At 33.5% G+C, this 14,589-nt stretch overlaps 1 protein-coding gene across 1 annotated transcript in view; it reads right to left on the bottom strand.

Annotated features, from left to right (window-relative positions):
* The window catches only part of LOC148945328 (tachykinin-like peptides receptor 86C), a 668,425-nt gene that overhangs the window by 384,878 nt on the left and 268,958 nt on the right, over nucleotides 1-14,589 (bottom strand). Inside the window, exon 5 of the mRNA XM_089099007.1 lies at nucleotides 8,928-9,062. Coding sequence (XP_088955133.1) covers nucleotides 8,928-9,062 — 135 coding nt within the window. The remainder of the gene's footprint in view (nucleotides 1-8,927; nucleotides 9,063-14,589) is intronic.

Here is a 14,589-nt window from a genome sequence, read left to right as displayed (position 1 = left end):
TCGCTCCTTTTTACAGTTCGTTACCACGAACTTTTTGATAGTACTTTTTTGCAATTTTACTTTGCATATTCACCCGTTTATGTTGTTGTATTTATACAAGGAGAGAGTATTAAAAAACGGGGGATGGGGGGGCTTTTGTCGTATTATTACTGCACTTTCATTGGAAGTGCACATACTGACACGATTCAGAAGTAATTGAACATTCGGAAGATATCGAAAAATGGCTAATAAATTTATTGAATTTATAAGAAAAACAAACAAAAAAGTAAGAAAAAAGTTGGTGAGTTGAAGAAACAAAATTCATCAAGTTCAGTACTACCCATAAGAAGTTAAGAGCCTGAGAAAGTTTGCCTGATCTTTGAAAAAAGGGGGGAGGTAGGCATCCCTTAAAAGTAAAAGAATTTTAATAAAAATCCCACCATCGGATTTAGCGTATCAGAGAACCCTACTGTAAAATTTCGTATCGAAATAATAGTCTCATCGTATCGTAACAATAGTCCTCGAAGATCGGGAGAAGGTGCATTCGAACGAAAATTAAAAGTTCTGATGCCCTTCTTAAGTAGCCAAAAACATCGGAAGGCAACTAGTCCCTCTCCAACGCTTTCCATAAAATTGTCTGATCAAAATTTGGAGATTGTCATTTTGTTAAACATAGTTGAAAGATCCAATAACTATGTCATTAGGATTAACATAACCCCCCACAGTCCGTGGGGAGAGACCTGTATGTTATGAAATTTACCCATTGTTTACTAATAGTATTTGTTATTGGGAAAAATACAGACATTTTCTGGGGGGGGGGTGATTTTGTGCTTGGGGCGGGTTTCTATAGGCGGAATTTTCCGTGGAGAGGGAGGTTTCCGAAGAATGGAGTTTCCAGGGGAAATTTTACACTGGGAAGATTTGACAGGTTTCCTATGCGAAATTCTTTTAATTTGTCTCACTTTCTTTCTGTGAAGTCAGTTTAGCATGTGGAGATGTCCCAGGAGAATTGCCCGGGGACTTTTTCCAGCGGGTTTGGATTTCCGAGAAGAAGTTTCCACGGAAGGGGGATTCCCGGAGTGATTGAGAAGACGATTAAAGATTGAATTCTTTTCAAATGAAAGTATGCTAAGGAAAATTTTTCAGGCTGATTTGTTCTTAAGAAATTTTACGGGGTGGGCGGATTTTCAGTGAGGATGAAACTGTCTGGAGGGATTTTGATGGGAGGGTGTATGTTACGTGGGAGGAAATTTCCACGGAGGTGTTTCCTGTGAGAGGGGAATTTTGGGTGGAGGGGGAACCAGATTTACCGGTATTATTCGAAGAGAATCAGAAATAAAAAAAAAATTTTCAGCTGCAAGTAAGGAGCAACATTAAAACTCAAAACCACAAGAAATCATTCCGTCTTTGAAGGGGTTGAAGCCTTCCTCAGTAGCTTGCTCTTTACAGTAAATTTTGACTGTTTGTCCTTACTTTTTAAGAACGGCTCCTTAAACAGAAGTTCCGTTTAATTAGAATAGGAAGCTTTTAAAAGTGCTAAAAGCCTTAGCGTAAAGAGCAAGGTATTGAGGAGAGGGTCAATCCCTTCATATACGAAATAATTTCTGTTCGTTTTGGATTTTAATGTTGCCCCTTACTTTCAGTTTAAAATAACTTGATTTTTTTATTTAATTACTGAAAAAAGCAGATGAATGTAGATTGAAAGTTTAATATATATATATATATATATATATATATATATATATATATATATATATATATATATATATATATATATATATATATATATAAAAAAACACACATATATATATATATATATATATATATATATACACACACACACACATATATATATATATATATATATATATATATATATATATATATATATATATATATATATATATATATATATATATATATATATATATATATATATATATATATATATATATATATATATATATATATATATATATATATATATATATATATATATATATATATATATATATATATATATATATATATATATATATATATATGTGTGTGTGTGTGTATATATATATATATATATATATATATATATATATATATATATATATATATATATATATATATATATATATATATATATATATATATATATATATATATATATATATATATATATATATATTTTCGACGTTTTAATCTTCTCTAAGACAAAAGTTTGTCTTATCTGTCTTATTCTACAAAGATTCTAAACTAAATTGCTATAGCCACAGACCAAAGTGTTCTTACCGCTGCTCTATCAAGTCTTGTGTAATTAAATAAAAAAAAATATTAACAACAGTTTCTCCAGCCGCAAGTAAAGAGCAACTTAGAAACTCAAAACGACCAGAAATTGTTCCGTATATGAAGGGGTTGCCCCTCCTCAATACCTTGGTCTTGACGCTAAAGTTTTTTATTTAGCACTTTTGAAAAAGATTCCTATTCCAATTAACCGGTCCTTGTGTTTCAGGAGTCGTTCTTAAAAAATTCGGAAAATCTGTCAAACATTAGCGTAAAGAGGAAGGTATTGAGGAGGGGGCAACCCCTTCTTATATGGAATAATTTCTGTTCGTTTTGAGTTTTAATGTTGCTCCTGACTTTCGGTTGAATAAACTTGTTTTGTTTTTTTATTCAATTGCTGGTCGTTTTTCAAATGATGCAGGTAAATCTGGCTCACCCACTATGAAAAAGTCCCTACCCTTACGGAAAACTCCTTCTTGAAAAGTTCCTCTCGCAAAAAATATACCCCCTCCCCGTAAGATTTTCTCCATACAATTCTATCCTCGCTTAAAATTCATCCCCCCTCCGTAAGATTTTCCGCAGAAGATTCAGCCTGAAAAAACTTCCTTAGCATACTTTCATTAAAAAAGGAGTTTAAGCTCTAATCGTTTTTCTGATCATTTTCAGAAATCCCCCTTCCGTGGAAATTATTTCCTGGAAACTCCAAACACAAAGAAAATTTCACTGGGAAAATTCCCCCTGAAAATTTCCTCGTGAAAAAGTGAATAGGCAAAGACAAAGTAAGACAAACAAAAAGAATTCCGTATAGGAATTCTGTCAAATCTTCCCAGTGCAAAATTTCCCCTGGAAAGTTGACCCCCAGAAATTTCACTCCACACAGAAAATTATAACCATGGAAACACATGCCAAGCACAAAATCCCCCTCCCCCCAAAAATGTCTGCATACTACCCAATAACAAATACTATACGTAAACAATGGGCAAATTTTTAACTTAAAGACCTATCCCCAGGGGCTGGGGGGCATGTTATCTGCAAAGGCAAAACGTTTTTACTTTTCAACTATGTTAAAAATCAGACTGTCTCAAAATTTTGATCAGCGGATTTCGGGGAAAAAGTAATGTGGGAGGGGGCTAGTGGTCCTCCAATCTTTTTGGCCACTTAAAAAGGGCACTAGAACTTTTAATTTCCATTCAAATGAGCCTTCTCCCGATGTTCTAGGACCATTAGCTTGGGACGATCACCCCTGAAGAAAAAAACAACAAAAATAACCACATCCGTGATCTTTATTCTAAAAAAAACAATTCCAAAAAAGGGGTGTGGGAGGGGGCTAGTGGCCCTTCAATCTTTTTGGTCAATTAAAAAGGGCACTATAACTTTTCATTTCCATTCAAGTGAGCCCTCTCCCGGTGTTCTAGGACCATTGGCTCGGTACGATCACCCCTGAAGAAAAAAAAAACAAAACAAAAATAACTGTATCCGTGATCTTTCTTCTGACAAAAAAATATATAAAATTCCACGTTTTTGCATATAGGAGCTTGAAACCTCTACAGTAGGGTTCTCTGATACGCTGAATCTGATTATGTGCTTTTCAGTAAGAATCCTTGACTTTTAGGGAGTGTTTTCTCCCTGTTTCAAAAATCAAACAAATTTTCCCAGGCTTCCAGCCTTTTATGGGTAACAGTAAGCTTAATGAATCCTATATATTTAGAATCATCATAATATTCCAATTCTTTTGATATAATTTATTGATATCAAAATTCCGTTTTTTAGAGTATCGGTGACCATTGAGCCGTGTCGCTCCTTTTTACAGTTCGTTACCACGAACTTTTTGATAGTACTTTTTTGCAATTTTACTTTGCATATTCACCCGTTTATGTTGTTGTATTTATACAAGGAGAGAGTATTAAAAAACGGGGTGGGGGGGCTTTTGTCGTTTTATTACTGCACTTTCATTGGAAGTGCACATACTGACACGATTCAGAAGTAATTGAACATTCGGAAGATATCGAAAAATGGCTAATAAATTTATTGAATTTATAAGAAAAACAAACAAAAAAGTAAGAAAAAAGTAGGTGAGTTGAAGAAACCAAATTCATCAAGTTCAGTACTACCCATAAGAAGTTAAGAGCCTGAGAAAGTTTGCCTGATCTTTGAAAAAAGGGGGGAGGTAGGCATCCCTTAAAAGTAAAAGAATTTTAATAAAAATCCCACCATCGGATTTAGCGTATCAGAGAACCCTACTGTAAAATTTCGTATCGAAATAATAGTCTCATCGTATCGTAACAATAGTCCTCGAAGATCGGGAGAAGGTGCATTCGAACGAAAATTAAAAGTTCTGATGCCCTTCTTAAGTAGCCAAAAACATCGGAAGGCAACTAGTCCCTCTCCAACGCTTTCCATAAAATTGTCTGATCAAAATTTGGAGATTGTCATTTTGTTAAACATAGTTGAAAGATCCAATAACTATGTCATTAGGATTAACATAACCCCCCACAGTCCGTGGGGAGAGACCTGTATGTTATGAAATTTACCCATTGTTTACTAATAGTATTTGTTATTGGGAAGTATACAGACATTTTCTGGGGGGGGGGTGATTTTGTGCTTGGGGCGGGTTTCTATAGGCGGAATTGTCCGTGGAGAGGGAGGTTTCCGAAGAATGGAGTTTCCAGGGGAAATTTTACACTGGGGAGATTTGACAGGTTTCCTATACGGAATTCTTTTAATTTGTCTTACTTTCTCTTTACCAACTCAGTTTTGCATGTGGAGATGTTCTGGGGTAATTATCCGGGGGCATTTTTCAGCGTGTTTGGATTTCTGGGAAAAAGTTTCCACGGAAGGGGGATTTCAGGAGTGATCGAGAAAATGATTAGAAATCAAAGTCTTTTTAAATGAAATTATGCTAAGGAGAATTTTTCAGGCTGAATGTTCCTTAAGAAATTCTACGGGGGGGGCGGATTCTCAGTGAGGATGGAACTGTCTGGAGGGAATTTAATGGGAGGGTGTATTTTACGTGGGAGGAAATTTCCACGGAGGTGTCTCCCGTGAGAGGGGGATTTTGCGTGGAGGGGGAACCAGATTTACCGGTATTATTTGAAAAGAATCAGAAATAAAAAAATGTTTTTTTTTCAACTGCGAGTAAGGAGCAACATTAAAACTCAAAACAACAAGAAATCATTCCGTCTTTGAAGGGGTTGAACCCTTCCTCAATAGCTTGCTCTTTACACTAAATTTTGACTGTTTGTCCTTACTTTTTAAGAACGGCTCCTGAAACAGAAGGACCATTTAAATAGAATAGGAAGCTTTTAAAAGTGCTAAAAGCTTTAACGTAAAGAGCAAGGTATTGAGGAGAGGGTCAATCCCTTCATATACGAAATAATTTCTGTTCGTTTTGGATTTTAATGTTGCCCCTTACTTTCAGTTAAAAATAACTTGATTTTTTTATTTAATTAGTGAAAAAAGCAGATGAATGTAGATTGAAGGTTTAATATATATATATATATATATATATATATATATATATATATATATATATATATATATATATATATATATATATATATATATATATATATATATATATATATATATATATATTGATATTATTCTTGAAAGTATCAGATTTTTGGAATTACTAACATTATAAAAAAGAAAATATTTAAATGGAATATTTTATTTTCAGTAAAATGCACAAAACATTTCCATGTTTAGAAATTTAGGGGACGTTAGCCCTCCTCCTGTTTGCGGTTATTATTTCTATTTGATTGAATTGTAATTTCTAAATTCGATTCTTCATTGTAATTTCTGTTCGTTATGATTCTCACTCATTTATTGATTGCGATTTGAGCTAGTTTTACGCTTGAACAATTATTTGCCTTGTTTCTGTTCAATTTTGGTTTGGCGTAGTTCTAGTAGAAAGTTATTTTCAAATTCACCTATGTTCGTTTCTAATTTTCATAGTTTTTCTTTTTTTTTTACTGGTTGATAAAAGGAATATTTGTCAGGCTTTTTGTGGTTTTTCTCCTTAAGAATAAAGAATTTTGGTGTACTATTTATACTTCAGAAAATAATTTAGTAATAGTTGCAGCAAAAAGTCTGGATGGACTGCAGGGGGAAAATAATATTTAAATGAATGGTTTGATAATATGCATAATTTTTGGTCTTCTACAGGGCTGAAGCCATCTTAACACTGATCATGTTACAGCCCTGCAGATACACGAATATTGAGCGATCATTTCATTATAAGAATCTTATTGAGTTATATTTTGTTTCATCTACTTGTTTGTTAAAGTAAATGTATTTTGACCTCGTTAATTAAAAACAGCTTTATGTTTAAAAAATTTAAATAAAAAAAAGACGTCAGCAATCAATGCAACCAGACTTGTTCCGGTTAAAGTTCCCTTGGTTGAGGGTTCCCGAAACAAAAACTGAGGTGTTCTTATGGCCGAAAATTTTAAGCAGAACAACACTACGAAAAAGAATTTTTTACTTTAAGAATCAGTACAGCTACATTTTCTATATACTTCTTACCCTTGATAAGCCTCCCTTGGTCTGGCCTCTCTAGTCAAAATTTAAAATCTACTTGATCTCCCCGTCCAATATTCCCTCGAAGTATCAGCTTGGTCCCTAAAGCCTTTAGTTAAACTCCATTAGCAGTACGTGAGATATTGTAGAGACGCCCTTTTGACAGTTTGGATGGACACAGCGTCTTTCGATTTAGCTTAAACCTCTTTAAAACATTCCCCGATTGTTTGAACCTAAGACTCTTAGCCTTTCCTGTAATATGGCAGGCATGTACGTTTGACAGCCTGAATGCATCTAGCGAGTTTTGATTTTGTTCAACATCCCCCTCAATATTTCTTGATTGTTTTCCAAGCTTTAACCGGAAGTTGCTCAAAGAGTTTTTTTTTCGACAGACCCATTGTAATTCCAAGGTCACAAAATAGTTGCCACTTGTCTAGTGTCTAGTGAGATATTGTGCCCATGAAAGTCATTATGGCGTACGCTACTCTAGATATTCTATAGGTGAAGACATGGTGACAAAACAATGGTTTGAAAAATCCAATCAAAAATATTATCGAGTGGAAAACTAAATAGCCTTCTACCGAATGAAAAATCTTTGATTTCGAGTCAGAATCCACATCTTAGGAAGAATGGAAAGCAGTCGTTGCACAAGGATAATTTCTGCTCCCAAGAAAGACAATTTGGCTAGTGCCAAATGCTACTTTGCCTGTTATTATGAAAACGGTGTTGTTTTCACATGACTTATAAGGCTTTTTTGGAGTTCTAAGTTCATTAAGATTGTGTGATAATCATAAATCAGATATCAAACACGCTAGCTTTAACTATTTTCTTTTGATTTAAAACAATATTTGAATTTATGCGTCATGTACCAAAAATAAAATTACGCTGTTTGTAAGGGTTTATAACCAAAATAAAGGAAAGCAAAATATTTTATTCCTCTTCATTTTTATCATTGTTTTTAATTGCATTACAGTTGACATTTTCATTAAATTGTCGTAATCAATTTTATCGAGAGTTGTAAAAATTGATCTTTTATAAAGTAATATTTTTTTTTTTAACTTAAAAGCTATAAGAAAACATCATAACGCACATTACAAATAGCTAGGAACGCAATAAATCTCAGTCTGTGTTTACCTAGATAATATAGACTTCTGAAACTCAGTAGGCCTTTTTGCGAATTGGTGGCAAAAGAATCAACATACACAATGCAAGAAATAAGGAAAAAATTCAAGAAATCTAGAATTTAACCTGCTTTAAGGCATATTGTTTCCATTTTTCTTCTTTTGGTGCTTTGGGGAGCTCGGTACCTTGAAGGGTCACCCTATCTCGTCAATTACAAACTTTTTAGTTCGCGAGGCCAAACTATTTAGAGTTGATCAAACTGTCTTGCAATAGCTTTTAGACCTTGAATAAGAGATCTGAATAAACGACAAAAAACTAAAAGCCGACGCCTACTTTCCTAGAAATCTTAGATAAACCATCTAACTTCTCCTGTTTTGTGCGGGATATAAAGATATTCAGTTTTAATGAAACTAACATATTTAGAAAGAGTGAATTTTGTTTTTTCGATTAAACGGAGCAGAATTTTCTTTTGAATATTTCCTAGCATACCTGCTAGGAGAATTCAGCTCAAAGGGAGAATTATTTGAGCAACATGGTAGCATTGGAAGTTCTCTGTGGTGCTACCCGCTTCGATTGAAAACCCTGCCGACACAGATGACGTAACATTTCATTGTCTTTTCAACCAAATTCATATACAAACTACGTATTCTCAACATATCTCGATGATAGATACTCCCTTGGAGAATTTTGCAATCAGCCCTTTGTTTTGAGACGGTCAGCGGACACTGAGGTTCACAAAAAATGTTTAAGGTATCGAATCCCCTTAATCCATTGTTAGGAACATTGGTATCTTGGGCGCAAAACAAATGAGCTTATTTTCTGGGTAGATCGCTTTTCAACAATAAAGATATTTGCAATCAAAGGTCCTTAAATTTGGGTGTTTTATTGTTTTTGACAAAGCGCTTAGGAAAGGGAGAGACTTGAGAGACTGTGTGTATCTGAGGTTTGAAATATTCTATTGAGTTATTATAGGTCACATGACCTATTTTGGTTCTGTTGATAACACAACGCTATGTATAGCATTTACTCACATTTCATCCACTGTCCTTGAGTACAGAATGCTAGGAATTGACAAAAGGCAACTGGATGTCCATATGGCAGCAATCACTGTACAAGCAGTTTTCTTTGACATTCGGTTACATAAAGGCCGAACTATTGCAGTATATCTAGAAGAAACAGTAATACTGGTTATGAAATGTTGATGTTTTTCGGGTGCGATCAAAGCACCTGAATGTGCTTTAACGTTTGTGTGCCAGAACAGATTAAGGTCCAATTTTGTCACATACATCACTGATATCTAGTCATCTAAAAATATGAAGAAGATTTCCCCGAAGCATGCAGAATGTTTGTTTCAAATTTCCTGTTTTGAATTAAATTAAAAGAAACAAAGGAAGAATGAAGACTTAGGACAAACTATAAAGACATACCTTAAAGTTTTATTGACATGTTGAAGTTGCTTCATTTCTTTGTTTTTAAGCTTAGGTGTTACGTAAATACAGCTGCTAGTTTTGGAAAGCAAAAAGTTACTATTACTGAGAGTAGATGACCATGGGTGGGACAAAAATAAAAAATATATAGTTCTTTGCAAGCTAAATGCAATGACAATGGAGAAAAAATCATCATATCCAAAAATTTATAGTACATCTTATAAATTTTTGGGAATATTACGGTATTTATACATATTAAGGCAAGTATTGCATTGCAATATTCAGGGGCAAATCTCTATCATTTATATTGGGGGGGGGGGGCAAGAGAGGTCCATATCCGGATAGTCAAAGAGCATGGGATGTATAATAATTTTTTTTCTTCACATTATTGGGGGGGGGGAGGGGCAAGAGAGGTCCATATCCGGATAGTCAAAGGGCATGGGATGTATAATATTTTTTTTCTTCACATTATTGGGTGGGGGGCAACTAACCCCCTTGCCACCCCCAAACGACGCCCCTGGCAATATTGAGCCTTGTATGTGAGAAGATTAGGAAATAAAATGAAATTTCAGAAGAAGGGGGGAGGGTGCCGTTGTCTAAAATATCGGAAGCTTAAAATGTTCTTATAATGTGTTGCGTTTTCTGTGTAATTTGCCGGATTTTTGAGTCGGTGCTAACTTTTGACCCCCCAGGGATGTCAGACATCCCAAAGATCAATTCATGGGTTGTTCTGCGCTCGAAATAGAATCAAAAGAAAAACAAATTTCAACAGTTTTCCTTTTATGGGGCCTAAAAGCGATGTGTCACAAAAGGATCTTTTGCTGTTATTGCGTATTTTCGGGACTTATTTTACTTGACATTATTCGTAAAAGATGAGATGATGACTCTACAAAATTAAATGAATCCATCCCCCCCCCCAAAAAAAAGTTATGTTTTAGGCCTGAATTGAACGAAGACATGGATTAAAATGTTTAAACAATTGGATGAAAACTTTTATTATTTTTGCGAACAATCATACCCTAAGGTATGATTATTTGATATATACAGGTACATCCTGCATGTATAGGCAGAGTTACCATCCAATGGGAAAAAAATCACTAGATTTTAGTGATATGTGGGTTTATTTAGTGATTTTCTTCAATAAACTATTGATTTATGTGCTGATTTAGTGATTTTTTTGTCTAGGTAACATAAAAGATCACTAGAAGTAGTAGTGATAAATCACTAGGGACGAAAATTTAAATTAGAAAGATTATCTCTGATTGATCTGAAATAAATATTAGGTCTAAATTGATCCAGTTCTTTGAATTCTCCAGGGAATAAAGCTTATATTATATTATTATTGTAAACTGATGAAAAAAAAGGCAATTCACATATAATCAAGTCATTGGCCATGGCTTGAAAGTTTTGTTACATTAGGAAGTACTGGAAGGAGTTTAGGTAGCATTTCTGATAGATTTGGCAGATTCAGAGCATGCAAATTTTCCACTAATGTTCAAGCTCCCATAGATCCTATACATGAAGTAGCTTGATGTCATTAAAAATTTACTTTCTACCAATATACGAATAAATAGCAATGTATTCCTTCATTTCTAACAATTTTAGACGACAAATTTTCATGTACCAAATGGACTGAAAAATCAGAAACATTTGAAGGTTTCTGAGAATTTAATCCCGAACCAATCCCCAAGTATATGATTTAAATTCTTCTTTATTATATTGGCATTTAATAAACCTTAAAGAATCTCTCGCAGTTTTGGAGCCTCATTTTGTTTATTTACTAGTTTATAGTTACGAAAAACATATATTCTTCGAGCTAGAGTCCCCCTCTTGGAGAAGAGAGAGTATATAATATTAGCGCTCCCTACGTTTAAGCTGTTTCCTCGTGACAATTTGTAAGCTCTTTCTAATGTAAAAATATTTACCGCCCGAGTATTAAATCTTAGATTTAAGCTTATCAATAGAAAGGGGACAACATGAAAAAGCTTTTTATGGCTTTAACTTAAAAAAGGGGTTTTTGAATAAATCTACTGGAAAGGTCACAAAATAATCAAATTTAAACAAAAGAAATTTCAATGAAGAAACAAAGGATACTTACAGCGCGGGCAGAAATAAAAATGCACAATCAAGTTGGATTTAAACCTAGAGAATATATCACAAATAAGATTTGGGCTATCTTCCCTCTCAGATCTCCCTAATATCCACTGGTTGCATTTATCTTAATCTTGATAGTTTCTGTGCGCTTTAAGTTCAAAATGTTTACTCATTTTATTTGGGTTTGTTTTAGAAGTTTAATTTATTCTCTCATCGTAATTTCTGTTTGTTTTGAGATTTGGCCTCTTATCTGACTTAGTTTTCACTCGTATTATCTCTTAGTGTTGCTTTTTACTTTGTTTGAATTTTCCTTTCTGATAATATTTTTCTAAACTAATTTTTCTTCGTCTTTGAGCACATACTATTCTAATGTATGTCAATTATGAGAATATTTATGGTATTTTCCTTTTTGTTTTTTGTTTCCTTAAGAACAGTGCTACTGTTCTGTCTCTTTAATTAAATAAAAAAAAATAGTTTTTTTAACTGAAATTAAGGAACGACGTTGAAACTTAAAACGAACAGAAATTATTCCGTACATGAAAGGGGCTGTCCCCTCCTCAAGGCCTCGCTCTTTACGCTAAAGTTTTTTATTGTTTAAAAAAATAGAGTTATGAGAAAGTCTAACTTTAGCGTAAAGAACGAGGAGTTGAGGAGGGGACAGCCCCTTTCATATGCAGAAAAATATCTGTTCGTTTTAAGTTTTAACGTCGTTCCTTACTTTCAGTTACAAAAAACATGTTTTTTTATTTAATTTTTGAACGTTTTTGAATTAATGCAGGTATTGATATTGGATCACCGTACATGAATAATAAAAAAAAATTTGCATATTCATTTTACTTTTATTTGGTTAAATGGCTTTCTCGAAACTTGTTTAATTTTATTTACGAACATTTTTATTGGTAATAAATATACGTAACTTACGAATTAACTTACGCAACGATCATCTATATTCATAGATTTTTAATACGTATAGTAGGGGGTTCTCCCCCAAGTCAATACCTTGCTCTTTGAGCTAAAGTTCGAATTTTGTTCCAATTCTTTAAAATGACCCCTTAATCACAAAAGTACTAAAAAATCTTTGGCTTAAAGAGCGAGGTATTGACTAGGAGGGGAACCCAATCATACACGTAATATTTTCCATCCGTTTTAAGTTTTGATGTTGCTCCTTACTTTCAGTTGAAAAACTTTTTTTTATTTAATTTCTGATCTTTTTCTTTGATAATGATGGGAAATCTTGCGCCCCCTTCATAGCAACGTCCCTTCCCCCAAGAAAACTTCCTTCAAGGAAAGATCCTCCCATATAACCCCCGACCCACCAACCCCCCTCCACCTACCAGAAAAAATTAGTAGAATGCATCTAATGAATTTGCATAAAGCTATAGGAATTACCATAGTGTTTGCTTGATGCTCTACACCTTTTCAAAGACATTGAGTATCCTCTCACACCTATGTTCCCTTGGTACCTTTCCAAACAAAGTGATAAAAAAACACGTCTTTAGCTACTTCGTTCATCATAACGTGTTTTTTTTAACCAAAAACTCGAAATTGTCAAATTGCGTAATCAAAGAATGGTCTCATTCTAGAAATACCGGTTTACAGCTGGTTATAATCATGTTTTTTTTCTATATATATCGAACGAAGTGTTCATTCTGTGTCAGTTGATTAATAGAAGTTATAATAAACCTATAAGAATCAATTCGCTCGTTCTAATGGACAATAAAAGAATTATAATGGTAAGTAAATATACATTATTCGTGGACTAACATAACCTTTTTTATTTCCTATCTATCATTATGAGTTTCACACAGAATTATCTATCATTTTGAGTTTCACACAGAAAGGGGAACTTTCTGTAATTATGCAAGCTCTCGAAGCTACGATAAATTTCACATGTTCATAACAGCTGTTTAGATATTTTTGATTAGAAGGCTGTTTTCTCGTGAGATTACATTTCACCGTACTCCTAATTAAGAAAACTTAATGACAGGATGATTGTCCAACTCAGCCAATAATCAAGGGTAATTATTGTAGTGAAAAAAAAGAGGAGGAGGAGGAGTTGGGGAAAGGTGGTGCCCACCATTAATATTCTGAATAAATTTCGAATGTAGCTAATAGTTTAAATTGTATTTTTTTTTTCGTATTTAAAAAAATGTGTTTTATTACATTCCGGTGGCTCATTGATGTGGCATTATTATGGGGTGTGTGACTGATGCGTCAAAAACTGCACTTTTATGCCTATATGCATTCATAGCTTAACCGAACAGAATAATTGGGGTTAAATCAAGCTAGGAGGGGGAAATCAGTTTTGAAGGATGTCTAAAAATGATACCTATTTAGTACCCAGTAAACATCTGACTTGAAATGCTTCAGATCGTATATTTTTCCCTTGCTTCAAAGCAGATGGCCAGGTATAAAGATATCTGGGTAAAATAGCGTTCGCAACCATTTCTATATTTAACTCAACAGATAGCAATTATCTTCCGTGTCATATATAATTGAGAGACGATCATTGTTTACTCGGCTAGTAATTTATCATCAGCTACTTGTATGTACACGTAATATATTCAATTGCTATTCACTTATAGTAATAATAAAATATATATATATATATATATTTAATTTTTTTTTTGAGTCTATTTAATATATTTAATAAATTCAGTTTATTTATTCTAATTTTTTCTATAGTTTCCATTTTATCTATATTTTCTTTTCTTCTCCTTCATATGTGAGTAAGTGATCATTTTAAATTTTCTTTTGTTTTTTATCTATGAGTATGTAATTCATGTGTCGTCCCTCTTTGTACAGACCAATGAGCCTTTGAGGGATTAATAACATGTAATATTGTATGTGTATTTAATGAAGAATAAATCTTATCTTATCTTATCTACTCCAACGGAGGTTAATAATGACGAAACTTTCAGGTAAACTGATGACAAAGTGTTTATTCAAGTTTTAAGTCTACTTCCTGATCCCGCCTCCCAAAAAAATGTCCCCTGAAAATTTAAATTTGATCCCCTTAAGCTGTTCCCAAGATGCTGCAGATTCACTATTTTCTTAATCCAACTAAATATAGTGTTTTTTGTTTTACTTTGCTTGTTAACCATTAACAGAATCATCGTACATCAACTTTATAAATCTCCCAGAGTTTTGTAGTCTAAAGGGTTTAGGTGGA

The sequence above is a fragment of the Artemia sp. Qi Xiang Cuo genome, chromosome 13 (genome assembly GCF_049724085.1).
Source record: "Artemia sp. Qi Xiang Cuo chromosome 13, ASM4972408v1, whole genome shotgun sequence".
In the NCBI taxonomy this organism is placed as follows: domain Eukaryota; kingdom Metazoa; phylum Arthropoda; class Branchiopoda; order Anostraca; family Artemiidae; genus Artemia; species Artemia sp. Qi Xiang Cuo.
This window is presented reverse-complemented; position numbering and strand designations above follow the sequence as displayed.